This window comes from Branchiostoma belcheri, unplaced genomic scaffold, assembly GCF_001625305.1.
Source record: "Branchiostoma belcheri isolate BF01 breed outbred unplaced genomic scaffold, Haploidv18h27 scaffold4, whole genome shotgun sequence".
Lineage (NCBI taxonomy): Eukaryota > Metazoa > Chordata > Leptocardii > Amphioxiformes > Branchiostomatidae > Branchiostoma > Branchiostoma belcheri.
In genome coordinates, this window is record NW_017804020.1 from 7,029,257 (window position 1) to 7,043,010 (window position 13,754).

Genomic DNA, 13,754 nt, shown 5'->3' on the forward strand with positions numbered 1-13,754 from the left:
TTAATGAGAGTTGTGTTCTGTAGGAGAGGCTGACATCTCTGGTGTACGGTCTGCTGCGACAACACAGGTTTGAGTTCTTGGAGATGATGAGAGAAGAAGCAGCAACTGCCATCAAGGCAGGCATCAAACAGGTCGGTCAACTTTGCTTTTTGCTCTAGAAACTTTGAAGACTAACCTTGTGTTGTTTGCAGTATTTTTATACGAGTAAAGAGACTCTTTTTTCCCAACCAAGTCTTTTATTTAGCTGACGTTTTGGTGACCGTCTGTCACCTTCCTCAGGGCAATTCTGACTGGTTCACATTGCACTGCAGCACAGGTGTCGCTGGTATAGATGCATTCCCAAATGTACAATATTTACATATCTACATTATATACGTGGTTACAGGTAACTGTATCTACAATGCGGTCCCAAACGTACAATATTTACATAATATCTACGTTGTGTAGAAAGAGTCTCTTTACTCAGTGTCTTACCAGCCTGATGAAACTATTCATGGATTGTAGATGTGTGTATTACAGCAATGTTTTCAAAGAAAGTTGCCTAAAAATTGTCTTTGCCTGTTTTCCAGACTGTTGCAGAATATGTGTCACAAATAGACACCATTGACAACGAGTCTGTGGGAAGGTAGGTTGACAAATGTAGCTTATACATGTATGTATTATCCGTATGTGTATGACCATTGATTTATACTGAAAATGACATACATGTAATCAAGGCCTGGATAGTGAGTGAGAGTGTCACTGTAAATTAATTTATTTTCGAGATTTAATTTTGCAATATACACTGTAAGGGATAAGAGGTTTTCACAGTGACGTCACATTTATGTTTCACAAATATCAGACTATGCTATGGGATAGGGTAACTGTTGATTCAATTAAAAGATTGACCAGAAAATTGACTTTCTGAATTCAAAGTTTTCCAGTTTTGCTGCCCTTAAATTACATTGGATGCCTCTAATGGTGTCGTGATGATTATAGTAGAGAGGTGCGCCAAAAAGCAGTTACTCAAGCAACTGGATATGATTTTGAAAACGTCAGACGTTTCAGCTAGTATCCACTAGCTTTCGTCAGTGACTGAGAGACCAGAGGGGAAAACAGGTTTATAAGCAGAACCTATTGATTGATATGCAAATAAAGTGAAGACAAAATTTTTGGAAGTCGAAAAAGGAACAAAAGTCAGACAAGTCAAGACAAGATTATGCAAAACCTGTTTTCCCCTCTGGTCTCTCAGTCACTGACGAAAGCTAGTGGATACTAGCTGAAACGTCTGACGTTTTCAAAATCATATCCAGTTGCTTGAGTAACTGCTTTTTGGCGTATCGTATTACCTGGATGTCTAACCTTCATCGACGTAGTAGAGAGGTGATTGCACAAACTAAAAGTTAAAACCACTGAAATACAGTACATTCTAAAAATGCATGCTGTTGATTATATTTAATTTACATTGATGAAGGTTAGACATCCAGGTGTTCACTGAACAATTTTAAAAAATTCAAACTCTTCTACCCTGACTGGATGAGTTATGAGATTACATCCAGACATTTTGAGTGACATCCGTCACTCTTATTCAGCGTCACTAAATAAACTGAGAGAACTAGTCAATCCCTTATCACACATTGAATGTGAAGGAACTGTTTTTACTGGAAAAAACAATTGAACATGACAAAGACTCACAAGTCTCATTATTATGTAAATGAGAATAAGGGCTTGATATAATAATGTGATAAATGTTGGACCAAATGCCTGTATGTATAAAAACTGTTTGTTTGTTTGTTTGTTTAGCCTTGCAGACCAGATGCGCATGCTGAACTTCCAGCAGTGGTTAGAGATGTTGGGAGAGGTCTTCAGCAAGCTTCTACTGTTAGTCAGCAGGGTCAAGGTTAGTTATGGTCACAGTACACAGTATTTATAGGCAAACAATAGTCAAAAGTAGTCCGGGCACAAAGTAGTGCGTCACTGTGACAGTACTTTAGAAAGTTGTCGAGATTCTTTTGTGCGAGATAGCGAGGCTCAATTGTAGAGGAATACATCGGGTTTGAGACCAGGGTCAATGGACCTATCACATTATTACATCACAGTTTTTATGCAGCAAGTTTAAACTGTAATTTCCAACACAAGAAATTGGACAAATTTTCAACTGTACAACTCCAGTCTTTGTCAAGGAATGAACAATCCACCGCTTCCGTGACGTCACGCAGATACATTGTTTGTGTAACACACGTGACTCCGTGAGCAGTGGATCATAGGTTACAGAAAGTCTGTGGCGCCCCCCGTCTCTGTTGACGGATGGTTGTAATGCCCTGATGTAGATGGCCTCTTTAAAAGAACGGTCAGTTAAAGAATAAAGATCATTTCAAAGTTTTCAAATTCAGGTATGTTTGATTTTTGCTGCATCTAGTTTTTTTGACACAGCATTACATGCCGCATGGGTGATTTAGTTGTGACATTAGACGAAAGTAGTACTGTATTAAAAGCCTACACAGACACACACAGCGCTATGCACCCCTGTACAATATAAACGTCGATTGACCGGCATTCATGGCGGTAAACAGAACTGTAACACAGCCCTACTGAAGATATATGGCAACATAGCATACAGTCGTGTAATTTTGGCATGCTATGGAGGCTACATGGCAAATGTAACTGTAAAAAGATCATTGATTTTTAACAATACATGACATTGTATTGTAACCTGCAGATGACAGCTGCCGTCATTCAGGGTGTAATACACCTGGCAGCTGGCAGGGGGCACTGCACCACTGAAGTAGGGGTGGCTCTAGGAGTTTCCAAGTCCAGCCGGCCCGTATCCACCAGCTCCTCGCAATCCTCCAAACCTGAAGCGGAGCTACGGGACAGCGACAACGGCCTGCTGGAAAACTCGCATGAGGAATTCGTCAGCGAGGAAAACCGGGTCTTGGGTTTCCACGACGACCACGTTCTGACCAATGGGGACATTGCTGCTTTGTCGAACTCCGAGGAGTTGAGAACTAAAAAGGGAAATGAAACCAAACAAAACGCTGAAACCTCTAATGAGAAAACAAAGCCAAACGGAATCGATAGGACAGACCAACACTCGGAACTGTCGTCCAATGAAGTGGCTGGTATCACAAGAGACGGCGTAACGGAAAACGGCGGGCATTCCCTGGATGAGGAGGAGGATGGAGAAGACGTGGGATATTATCTGGAAGACAGGTATGATTACAACGTTGATGATATCTTTTTTCTACATTAACTATACAGAATTATGACATGTTAAAGGCATCCAGTGCAGTTTTTAGGGCTTGGAAACCCAATTTTTCAAAATCAATATTCCAGTCATTTATCTACATACTGAGTTGAAACAATGTATATTGAGCCTCATGTAGCAAAAATTCCCAAAATTCTGACGGAAAATGGTTACTGGAAGGGCCCTGGGCTGATTTTTAGAAATAAAAAATAAAAGACCCAGAAAATAAAAGACTCATCTTGGGCCTTGTTTCTGCAGTTTTAAATGCTCAAAGTCTGAAATGCTGACTCAAATGTGATAATGTGAAGCAGTATGTGCCAATATCACAAAGATTAGCAATGCCTTATTCAGAATATTTCCAGTTTTGCCACCCTGAAATCACAATTCAGATGCCTTTAACCTTCCATACGCAAATATGACCTCATACATATACGAGACTTTCTGCCAAAGTGCTATGCATAATACATTACAAGTTTGGCACAGGTGCAATACTTTCGTGTTTCTCATCACTTTGTTTCCCATTTGTAACCAGTAATCTATCCAGTTGTTGTCCTGTTACCGGTTAGTAAAGCATCATCATCAGGTTTGCTAACTGGTTAGAGTTAGTGAAATGAATGAGCATATGGTCTGCTCTGTTATGTCTTAGTTACTCAAACACATTCATATTCAATGTGTATATATAATGTAGTATATAGTGACAGGAGTCTAAATCCCTCCTGCTATAAAATTGCAACATAATGTAACCCAACACCAGTTACCATGGTGATAGACGTCTGGTTCAGGTCATTGACCTTATTTGTTTGGAGAAGAAGAAGAAGAAGAGGAAGAAGAAACAGAGCAAAAACAATATGTTTTCCTTCTGCGAAGGTAAACAGAATTATAACCCTGATGAAGATGACAATCTTATGGTCATTGACCAACCTGATAAAATCATTCAGGAACTAGAGAAGTAACATTTTTGCAAAGCAAATGCATAATGTACACCTTCGGACATGGTCTGCTCTGTTAATTCTTACTCAAACACATTCACATACATGTACATGTACGACTATAGTATGTGGTGACAGGAGCAGAGAAGACCATGAAATTGCAACATTATGTAACCCAAGACCAGTCACCATGGTGACAGATGTCAACAAATCATGTCATTGGTCAGGTCAGAGGTCACTGTTTGGAGAAGAAGAAGAGGAAGAAACTGAGCAAAAATGATATGTTTTCCTTCGGTAAACTGAAGTTGAACTGAAGTTGTTTTCTTGCTGCAGTGAACACACAGTGTACCTGAGTGAGACAGACTATGTTAAGGTGTCGGGGACCTTAAAGGACCTGCTCTGTTTCCTGTGTGACCACGCCCACGACAGGTGTCTCAAGCTGCTCATGGCAAGATCAAAGGTCAGTCAACTGTAGGACATTTCCATGCTGCTCTGTCTATTAACATACGTAACATTCAGATACATGTTTACATTTGTACATGTACATGTATGTTGTATTCTGTAATTTTAATTAATTATTAAAATATAATATGAGGACTTACTGTAATCAACAATACACAGTACCAGGGCTTGAAATACTCTTTTCTACCAGTGCAGGTAACATTGAAAATTACCTGCACATTTAAGAGAAATTGTACCTTCAGCATGCAGACTTTGAGAAGTACATGTACACGTATGGATCATACTCAAAAACTATAAAAATTGCCATTATTTATGTTACACTTCATAGGTGGTAACAGTAAATGCAGCAAATAAAGTTCCACATGTACATATGTAGCATACATGTACATGTACCTACATTTATACATTTTGTAACACAAAAAGATAGTTCTCACCTAGAGCTTTCGACCAGTCACTCTGGTTTTCTGCAATAGATTGACCCAGTAAGACTTGGTCTTTTTGTGTTGGAATAAAAGTTTTAACATGTGAGTGAGTAGTAACTACCAAGTTACACACAGATGAACTTTCATAATAGCAATTGTCATAAAGTAATATAGAATACTACACGGTGTATTCCGTATGTACGTATTGCCTGAGGTATCAGCCCGACCGCGCGTCGGATCACCCAAAGACTGGAGGGAGATCCAATCTGCCGGAGGGCTGGGAACAAGGGTGATGCGGAATACACCGTGTAGTATTTTTTTAATGTCATACCAACCCGAAAAAAAAGACATTTCAATGTGAAATGTGCCAAAATTTGGTGTATCTAAACAAAAAGTGTAACGGCGTCAATTCCAACATCCGAATTCGGTGTTCGAAGTTTTGAAAGCGGCGCACTCGGTGCACGCGAAAGGCTTTCGAATCGTCCTATGGATCATTAGGAAGCCCGGGCCGTACGCGGTAAGAACCCCGGGCCGTACCACTAGTTATCACACGAGCCGGAACACCTACATGTATATCGCACATAATCGCGGCCCAGGTATGACATACAACTGTTTGTCCCTCCCTCCTTAGGATGGGTTTTTGGAGAGACTGACGTCCAGTGAGTTTGTCCAGTTATCACGTGCAATAGAAGGGTTTGTGAAAGACTGTGAGGAGGTCTGCGGCAGGAGGAGTACCTCTTTAAGGGGAGGCTTACAGAGTCAGGTAAGCAACATCCTAGATTTGGACTTAAGATTAATACATGCACTAAGATAACACTAATTTAGTATTTGATTGGGTCTGTGATTTGAATCCATTTTTTTCTAATTTGCCAAAAAATGTTCTGAATCAACACCAAAAATTGGCCCAAGCAGTTGAGGACGGTCCTTGTCTTCATATTATTATACAGTAGTTGCCTCAGTTTCTTTTTTCATCTGTCAATGCAGTGGTTTGATAAAAGGTTCAAAACTGAAAACCAGCCTGGTATGGATATCATAAAGTTTTGGGCTATCATGGGATGCGTAGGCCTGTTTTTTTTTTTAAATCTTCAACCTTTCGCTTCATATTTTTTCAGAAAAAATATTAGAAATTGGCCTAAAAATTTAATGTAATAAATTAATAATTATATATGTGCAATTTTCTAGGCAAACTAGTTCATATAGTCTTATATATTACTTATGTCGTAGAATGCCAAAATCAATTTAAAGAAAAAGGAAAATGTGAAGAAATGAAAATGAAGTTAGAGTCTATCATTCGCCATACCATGCTCTCTGTGTATAGTGACTGTCATTTTTTGCTTAACCTTCATGACCATTGTACGCATGTAGATTTTGTAACTTTTTTGCCACACTGTTTCATATTCACATCATGCTTGTATCCGTTTTTGAGGATGTCATCCATTTAATCAAATCAATATGGCCAAAAGTAGATTTAGGTTACGCAAATTTCTTCTGTATTCAGTCACTCACTGTTTTATATCTTTTGTTGTCTTTTTCACGGTGTAAATCATGTTTATGACTGTTTTGCCCTACAGTAATCATTGATTGATATGTGCTGTTATACAGGCCAACAGATTTGTGAACAGGTTTCATGAGGAGAGGAAAACAAAGCTGAGCCTGATCCTGGACAGTGAGCGCTGGAAACAGACAGATGTGCCCGTGGAGTTTCAGGACCTGGTCAACTCTGTGGACAAGGGTAAGTCTGTAGCTAGGTTCCACCAGCGCAACGTCCTGCAAATCTTGGTCCGAAGTCCAGGGTTGGACAAGTTTTCGAACATCCACTTGCCCTATACATGCAGGCCTCGAAATTAACTTTTCTTCCTTTTGTCCCAGCACTGTCCTGAAATAAATTTCAATTGTCCCAAAGTGAGGATGAACTGTCCCAACCTGTTTTTTTTTAACTCAAGTATTGTATGACTTCAACTTGAAGTCAACCTTATTTTGTTTACATGTATGTTCACTCCCAGGCACACTATAATTGCAGAGTAGACAGGAAATTCGAGGGGACTTTTCCCGATCCAAAAGCCGGGACGTGTGCCTGATGGACAAAAGAAGGAATGACATTCTGATGTTGATTATTTTTCTATTGTCCCAAAAATGTCCCAAAGTGTCTTAAGTTTTTAGTTGTCCCAGCCTAAATTTTAGTGGTCAGTGGCCATTGGACCACCTTCGCAGTGAACTTTCAGACATACTTATGATTAACATCAATGTGATATCTTTATGGGAAAACGATTTTGTAATTTTGCTCCAAACCCTGATATACTGGAGAATAATGCTGCATCAAAAAAAATTGCCCAATTTGGGCATATATGCACTTGCCTAAGCAGCTTTTACTTGCCCTGGGCAAGTGGGCAATTGGACTTGTCCAACCCTGAAATCCTTTTTTTAAAAACAACAGTTAAACTGTTACTCTGCCATCAGGGATCGAAATATCCACTCTCACTGTGCAAGTCATACATGTACCTTCTGTGCGAGACTTAATTGGAGATGCCAGATTGTATATGTGTTTTCATGAAAATGATACCCGAGGGGAAAGTTACCGCTTCTGAAATAAACTGTGCCCCGCCTTGGCCAGCTTGTGAGCGATACCTTTACCCTAGCCTGGGTTATGGCTAATGCCTTCTAAAATAAACATCCAGTGTTGATTGTAATCTGTAATATTGATGGGCAACCTAGCTCAGAAAGAGTATTTCGAACCCTGGTCATAGAGAGCCATGAGACTTCATTTCTGCATGAAAAATTCTCTCACAAGATATTATATTTACAATATTTTCTGCATTTTTCAACTTTTGGCATTCATACAATTTTCACTCCTCATAAATATAATTCTGCAGATGCAGAAAAAATTTGACTGCGCCACAAATTTCAGAAAATTTGTTGAGAGAATCCTAAAAATTGTGTGATGCGCATGTTTGCACCTAGGTGTGATACCACCCCCTACTACCAAGCAGAATGCCAGTAAGTAGGAGATTCAGTAGATAATTTATCTTCCAGTAATAACTCCTGGTTTGCTTCCTGGCCTACATTCTGCTACGTACATTCCTGTGTTCCAGCCAGCATCTGTCTTTCCATCATTAGGCCACACCAATTTAATTTGTTTCTCGGATTCACCCCGTCCATTTTTTTCTGATTTCAAAAAAAAAAAAAGTTTTTTTAGTTGTTAAAGTTTTTCAATATAACAGTGCAGTTTTGTTTCATTGAAAGTTCAAAATCTATTGTTCTAATTTTAAACCAGCCTGGTATGTTCACTTCATGGCTCTGGCTATCATGGGGTGCCTTGGCCTGTTTTTTTTTTATTTCGCCCTGTCACTCCATTTTTTTTCTGAAACAATCCGAGAAAGAACAAATTAAATTGGTGTCATCTTGATGGCAAAAAAATTGCATGTAAAGAGATGAAGAGATGCCATTAAACTAATTTTAGTCTACCAACAAAATTTTCCCCTCAAAGTGCAGGAAATAACACATTTCAAAGGGTCAAGATTTCAAAACTGTCCCAGGGGAGCATGCCCCTGAACCACTCCAATGCTTAATATGATATGATGTCAAACAAAATTGAGATTTCAGGCTGGCTAGAACACTTAATTAATGATTATAAATACACATTCTATTCTGAAACACGTCGCATTTCAGAATTCCTAACAGCTCGTCACATTTGTCGTAGACCATCATATGATTTCGTACGATCGTACGATGATCATACGGCAAATGTGACCAGACCAAAATGTTCCTTTCATCGCCTATCCGCCTCGGTGAAAGTTACTCAGAGGTGTTTTTTTTTTTCTTTCTTGTTGCATGAATTGAACTGAACTAAACTGAATTTTTGCATGACACACAGGCCAAGGGTTCTTTTTGATCGGTGGCATTTCACTCCACTTTTCTTTTTGGCATGGCTTTAAAAAAATCTTACTCTCCGCACTCCACTCTACATTTCATTCCACATTAAGGTAAGTTTGAGAATCAGCCTTCCGCTTTGAAGGGATTTATGGTGTCTTTTTGTTTCAGTAACGGAGAAGAAACCGACAGAGTACCTACTTGTGGATGGACAGAAGTTTGCTATTGTTGGGTATGTCTGTTTATTTGTTTGTTTGTTTGTTTCTAAAATGCCATCAACAATACCATGGAATTTTTCAAGGTACTGAGATGCCATCAACAGTACCATGGCACTTTTCATGGTACTGAAACACCATCAACAATATCATGGCACTTTTCATGGTACTGAAACACCATCAACAATATCATGGCACTTTTCATGGTACTGAAACACCATCAACAATATCATGGCACTTTTCATGGTACTGAAACACCATCAACAGCACCATGGCTTTTTTCATGATACTGCAATCACTTGCATACATGTCACTTGTAAGACCGAACCTAGAATACGCTGCGACAGTATGGGATCCATATACAAAGAAAGACAAAGACAAATTGGAAAGGGTACAGAATCAAGCTGCAAGATTCTGTATGAACAACTATGTAAGAGGTGCTAGTGTCACGGAAATGAAAATAAACCTACAGTGGACCTCACTGGAAGACAGAAGAAAGATGTCTAGACTATGCATGATGTACAAAATGACTATAGTAATAAACTGGTGGATGTCCCAACTACTAAGTACCTAATACCAGCCCAGAAGAGAACAAGAAATAGCCACGCATTCAAGTACCAGAGTTATCAACCAAGGATTGAGGTGTTCAAGAATTCATTCTTTCCTAGAACTATCGCAGAGTGGAACTCACTGTCACCAAGTACAGTAGGGGCATTGTCAATAGATAGCTTTAAACAATCTCTAGAGCTAGAAGTTCAAGGGTTAGGTGTAACAAGTCGATCGGTGTAATATAGCCAGCTGCCGCCGTGCCGCGTGCCTGCGAAGCTGGTATGTTACGCCGAAAGGCGGTTATACCGGCTATACAGATACAGATACATTATCAACAGTACCATGGTACTTTTCATGGTACTGAAACACCATCAACAGTTACAGGGCACTTTTTAATGGGACTGAAATGCCATCAACAGTACCATGGCACTTTTCATGGTACTGAAACACCATCAACAGTACCATGGCGCTTTTCATGGTACTGAAACACTATTAACACTACCATAGCATTTTTCATGGTACTGAAACACTATTAACACTACCATGGCATTTTTCATGGTACTGAAACACCATCAACAATATCATGGCACTTTTTATGGTACTGAGACACCATCAACAGCACCATGGCACTTTTCATGGTACTGAAATGCCATCAACAATATCATGGCACTTTTCATGGAACTAAAACACCATCAACAGTACCATGGCACTTTTCATGGTACTGAAATGCCATCAACAGTACCATGGTACTTTTCATGGTACTGAACCCCATCAACAGTACCATGGCACTTTTCATGGTGCTGAAACGCCATCAACAGTACCATGACACTTTTCATGGTGCTGAAACGCCATCAACAGTACCATGACACTTTTCATGGTGCTGAAACGCCATCAACAGTACCATGGCACTTTTCATGGTGCTGAAACACTGTTAACAGTAGAATAGTACTTTACAATGTACTGAAACACCATCAACTGTACCATGGAACTTTTCATGGTACTGAAATGCCATCAACAGTACCATGGCACTTTTCATGGTTCTGAAACACCATCAACAGTACCATGGCACTTTCCATTGTGCTGAAACACTGTTAACAGTACAATAGTACTTTACAATGTACTGAAACACCATCAACAGTACATGGTACAGTTTCATGGTGCTGAAATGCCATCAACATTACCATGGCACTTTTCATGGTGCTGAAATGCCATCAACAGTACCATGGCACTTTTCATGGTACTTAAACACCATCAGCAGTACCATGCCACTTTTCTTGGTACTGAAACACTATCAACAGTACCATGATGGTACTTTTCATGTTACTGAAACACCATCAACTGAAACACCATCAAGTACCATGGCACTTTTTATGGTTGTCTTAGACAAGTTTGAGTGTACATGTAAGTGAGTTCCCCCCACCTTGTGTTCTGCAGTACTGTGCTGCTACTGCTGAAGATGGTACTGGAGTACTGTCAGTGTGCTGATGACCTGCCTTCCGCTACACCTGACATCCTCACAAGACTAGTGGAGCTTCTTAAGGTAAAAGGAAGCAGTGTGAATATTAAGAATTTTTGTTATAATATTGAAGTTCTTGTTTTATTCATTAGGCCACGGCGACTTAATTTTATGGATGACATCCTCTGAAGACACCCAAACTAGTGCGCGAAGGCGAATCAAAAAAAATTCCAGCCAAAAATAAAATGCTACTAAATACAACATTGGTATTGTGAATTTGCGGCAGCAAATAGTGACGTACACACAAGCCGGCACATGCTGGCTTTTCGAGGAATTTATGAATCGGCACTGGAGCTTCAGTAGCCTGGGTGACATCCTCCAGAGTTACCATCGGCTCCGTATTGTCGCTAACTATCATGGACTACCCAGGCCTAGAGCCAGGCATCAGAGACTCGGAGGACGTGATCTATTTTTTTTTGAGAACAGGCGAAAATCAATGCACACGTCAGGGCTCGAAATACTGCGTGCATGTGCACCGTAGTGCACCCAAAATTGGAGCTGTGCACCCAATTTTTTTCTGTGGGTGCACTGGTGCACCCAAATATTTTTGTAGGTATTTTTGTACATATCAAATGTATGATAGTACACAGGTTATTCTTGGCATCTAAGTCAGAAAAATAATAAAATCTTTGTTGTAATAATTGTTTAAGCCTTTGAAGTTAGCTCCCATTTCAGATTCAAGCTTAGGAGAGAAGCAGTAAGATCTGTAATTAGGTTTTGTTTCAAAATGGTGCACACACCACCACCACACCCCCCCCCCAGAAAAAAAATTGTGCACCTAATTTTTAGGTTGGGTGCACCAGTGCACCTATTCCCAAAAATGAATTTCGAGCCCTGCGCGTGGATGTCATCCATAAAATTTTGGTGTGGCCTTATTATAAACCAAATAACTTCTGAATCAGTAATAAACAATACCACTCTTTACAATATTTTTTTGTAAAGTTCATAAACATACATGAAATTGTCATGCCTGCAATTGTTGTAACAGTTATAATTGTACACATACACGTGATTGTTTAAAATGTAGCATTTCATCTGAATGGTAAAATACAACAAAGGCAGCAGTAAAATATTTCCTAATAAACAATAATGTAGTATAATTCTTTTCTTTATTTCTCACTTTGCACATTTTTATTAGAATTTATTACAACATTCAAACACTTAAAATCTCTACAAGCTAAAGCTTTTTTTCTGGTTGGTAAAATTTTGTTAGCTAGATTTACACGATGTGAATGCTGGTATGCCATCTGGAGTTTTCTCTTTATCCAACTCAGACATTTTTTGTTGTTCTTGCAGCACTTTAATTCCAGAAGTTGTCAGCTGGTGCTGGGTGCAGGTGCTAGACAGGTCGTGGGACTGAAGACAATCACCACCAAGAATCTTGGTAATCCAACTTCTCTTTAAAGGACAAGTAAAGTTATTACCTTCGCCAAGAAGGTTATGTTTTCAGTAGCGTTTGTCTGTGTGTGTGTTTGTGTGTGTGTGTGTGTGTGTGGTTTAGCAAGATAACTCGAGAAGCAGTGAATGGATTGGAATGAAACTTGGTAGGTGGGTAGGTCTTCATAAGACCTAGAAATGATTAGATTTTTGGCCCCCTGGCGGCTTTCCTAGGTACTGCAGCAGAACTTCCGGTTTTGATATCTCGTGATCTGGACATGCTAGGGTCACGAATTTTGGATGGCAAATAGCTCTTGGAATAGGGAAGAAGTGACATGAGTTTGGGTCCCCTAGCGGCTTGTTTCATTTTTGGTGCCTTTCAAACCAAAATCCTTTTTGCAAAAGGTGATTCTTTGGTTTCTACTAGTCCCGCACACATAGGGGTGATATTTCACCCAAATCCATGTTCACGTTTGATGCCTGCCTATTCCACCAGGAGGCAGCAGTGACATTACCTTGTTGCGTGTATTTTTGTGAAATGGACAGTTTTGTAGTCTTTTCTCTGATAACAAGTAATGGTGGCGTCGGGTGGCGTAGTGGTAGATCATTCGACTGTGAACCGGGAGACCCGGGTTCGATCCCGAGTCGTACCCGGGACATGTCTGTACATGCGCCCGACGTTGTGCCCTTGGGAAAGGCACTTTACACGACTTTCCTCACTCCACCCAGGTGTGAATGGGTACCTAACTTCGGTTGGGGAAAGCCGTATTGAGGTCACCTTGTGGCGCCGAATGGCAGCCGCACAGACCCTTGCGACAGTACCACAAAAATAATTGTGGAACAAATATGTGTATCATTTGTATTATTTGAATGTTGTAATTGTTGGGATTTGTATTGATTATTATGTGATAGCCTGCATCAATTCAGCCATATAAAGGCTGCACGGGTACTGTTTGGCCAATAAAAACTATTTATTAATTTATTATTCCCTGCGCAGCCTTGTGTTCACGCTGCCTTCAGCTGATGGTCCACCACCTGCCTATAGTGGAGGAACACTTCAGGGCCAGGCTACAGCACAAACAACAGGCCATGCTCAAGTCCTTCCAACAGGTCAGTATCACCAGGAACCAGCTCAAGGCAAAACGCACCATGGCGGGGTCGTGTGGCGCAGTCGGTAGCGCCTTCGGCTCA

At 40.1% G+C, this 13,754-nt stretch overlaps 1 protein-coding gene across 1 annotated transcript in view; it reads left to right on the forward strand.

Moving 5' to 3' along the window:
* LOC109477089 overlaps window positions 1–13,754 on the forward strand; it is a 185,930-nt gene that overhangs the window by 20,744 nt on the left and 151,432 nt on the right. Inside the window, 10 exon segments of the mRNA XM_019778129.1 lie at window positions 24–131; window positions 570–625; window positions 1,783–1,879; window positions 2,699–3,192; window positions 4,489–4,615; window positions 5,671–5,754; window positions 6,642–6,771; window positions 9,078–9,138; window positions 11,105–11,210; window positions 13,584–13,673. Coding sequence (XP_019633688.1) covers window positions 24–131; window positions 570–625; window positions 1,783–1,879; window positions 2,699–3,192; window positions 4,489–4,615; window positions 5,671–5,754; window positions 6,642–6,771; window positions 9,078–9,138; window positions 11,105–11,210; window positions 13,584–13,673 — 1,353 coding nt within the window.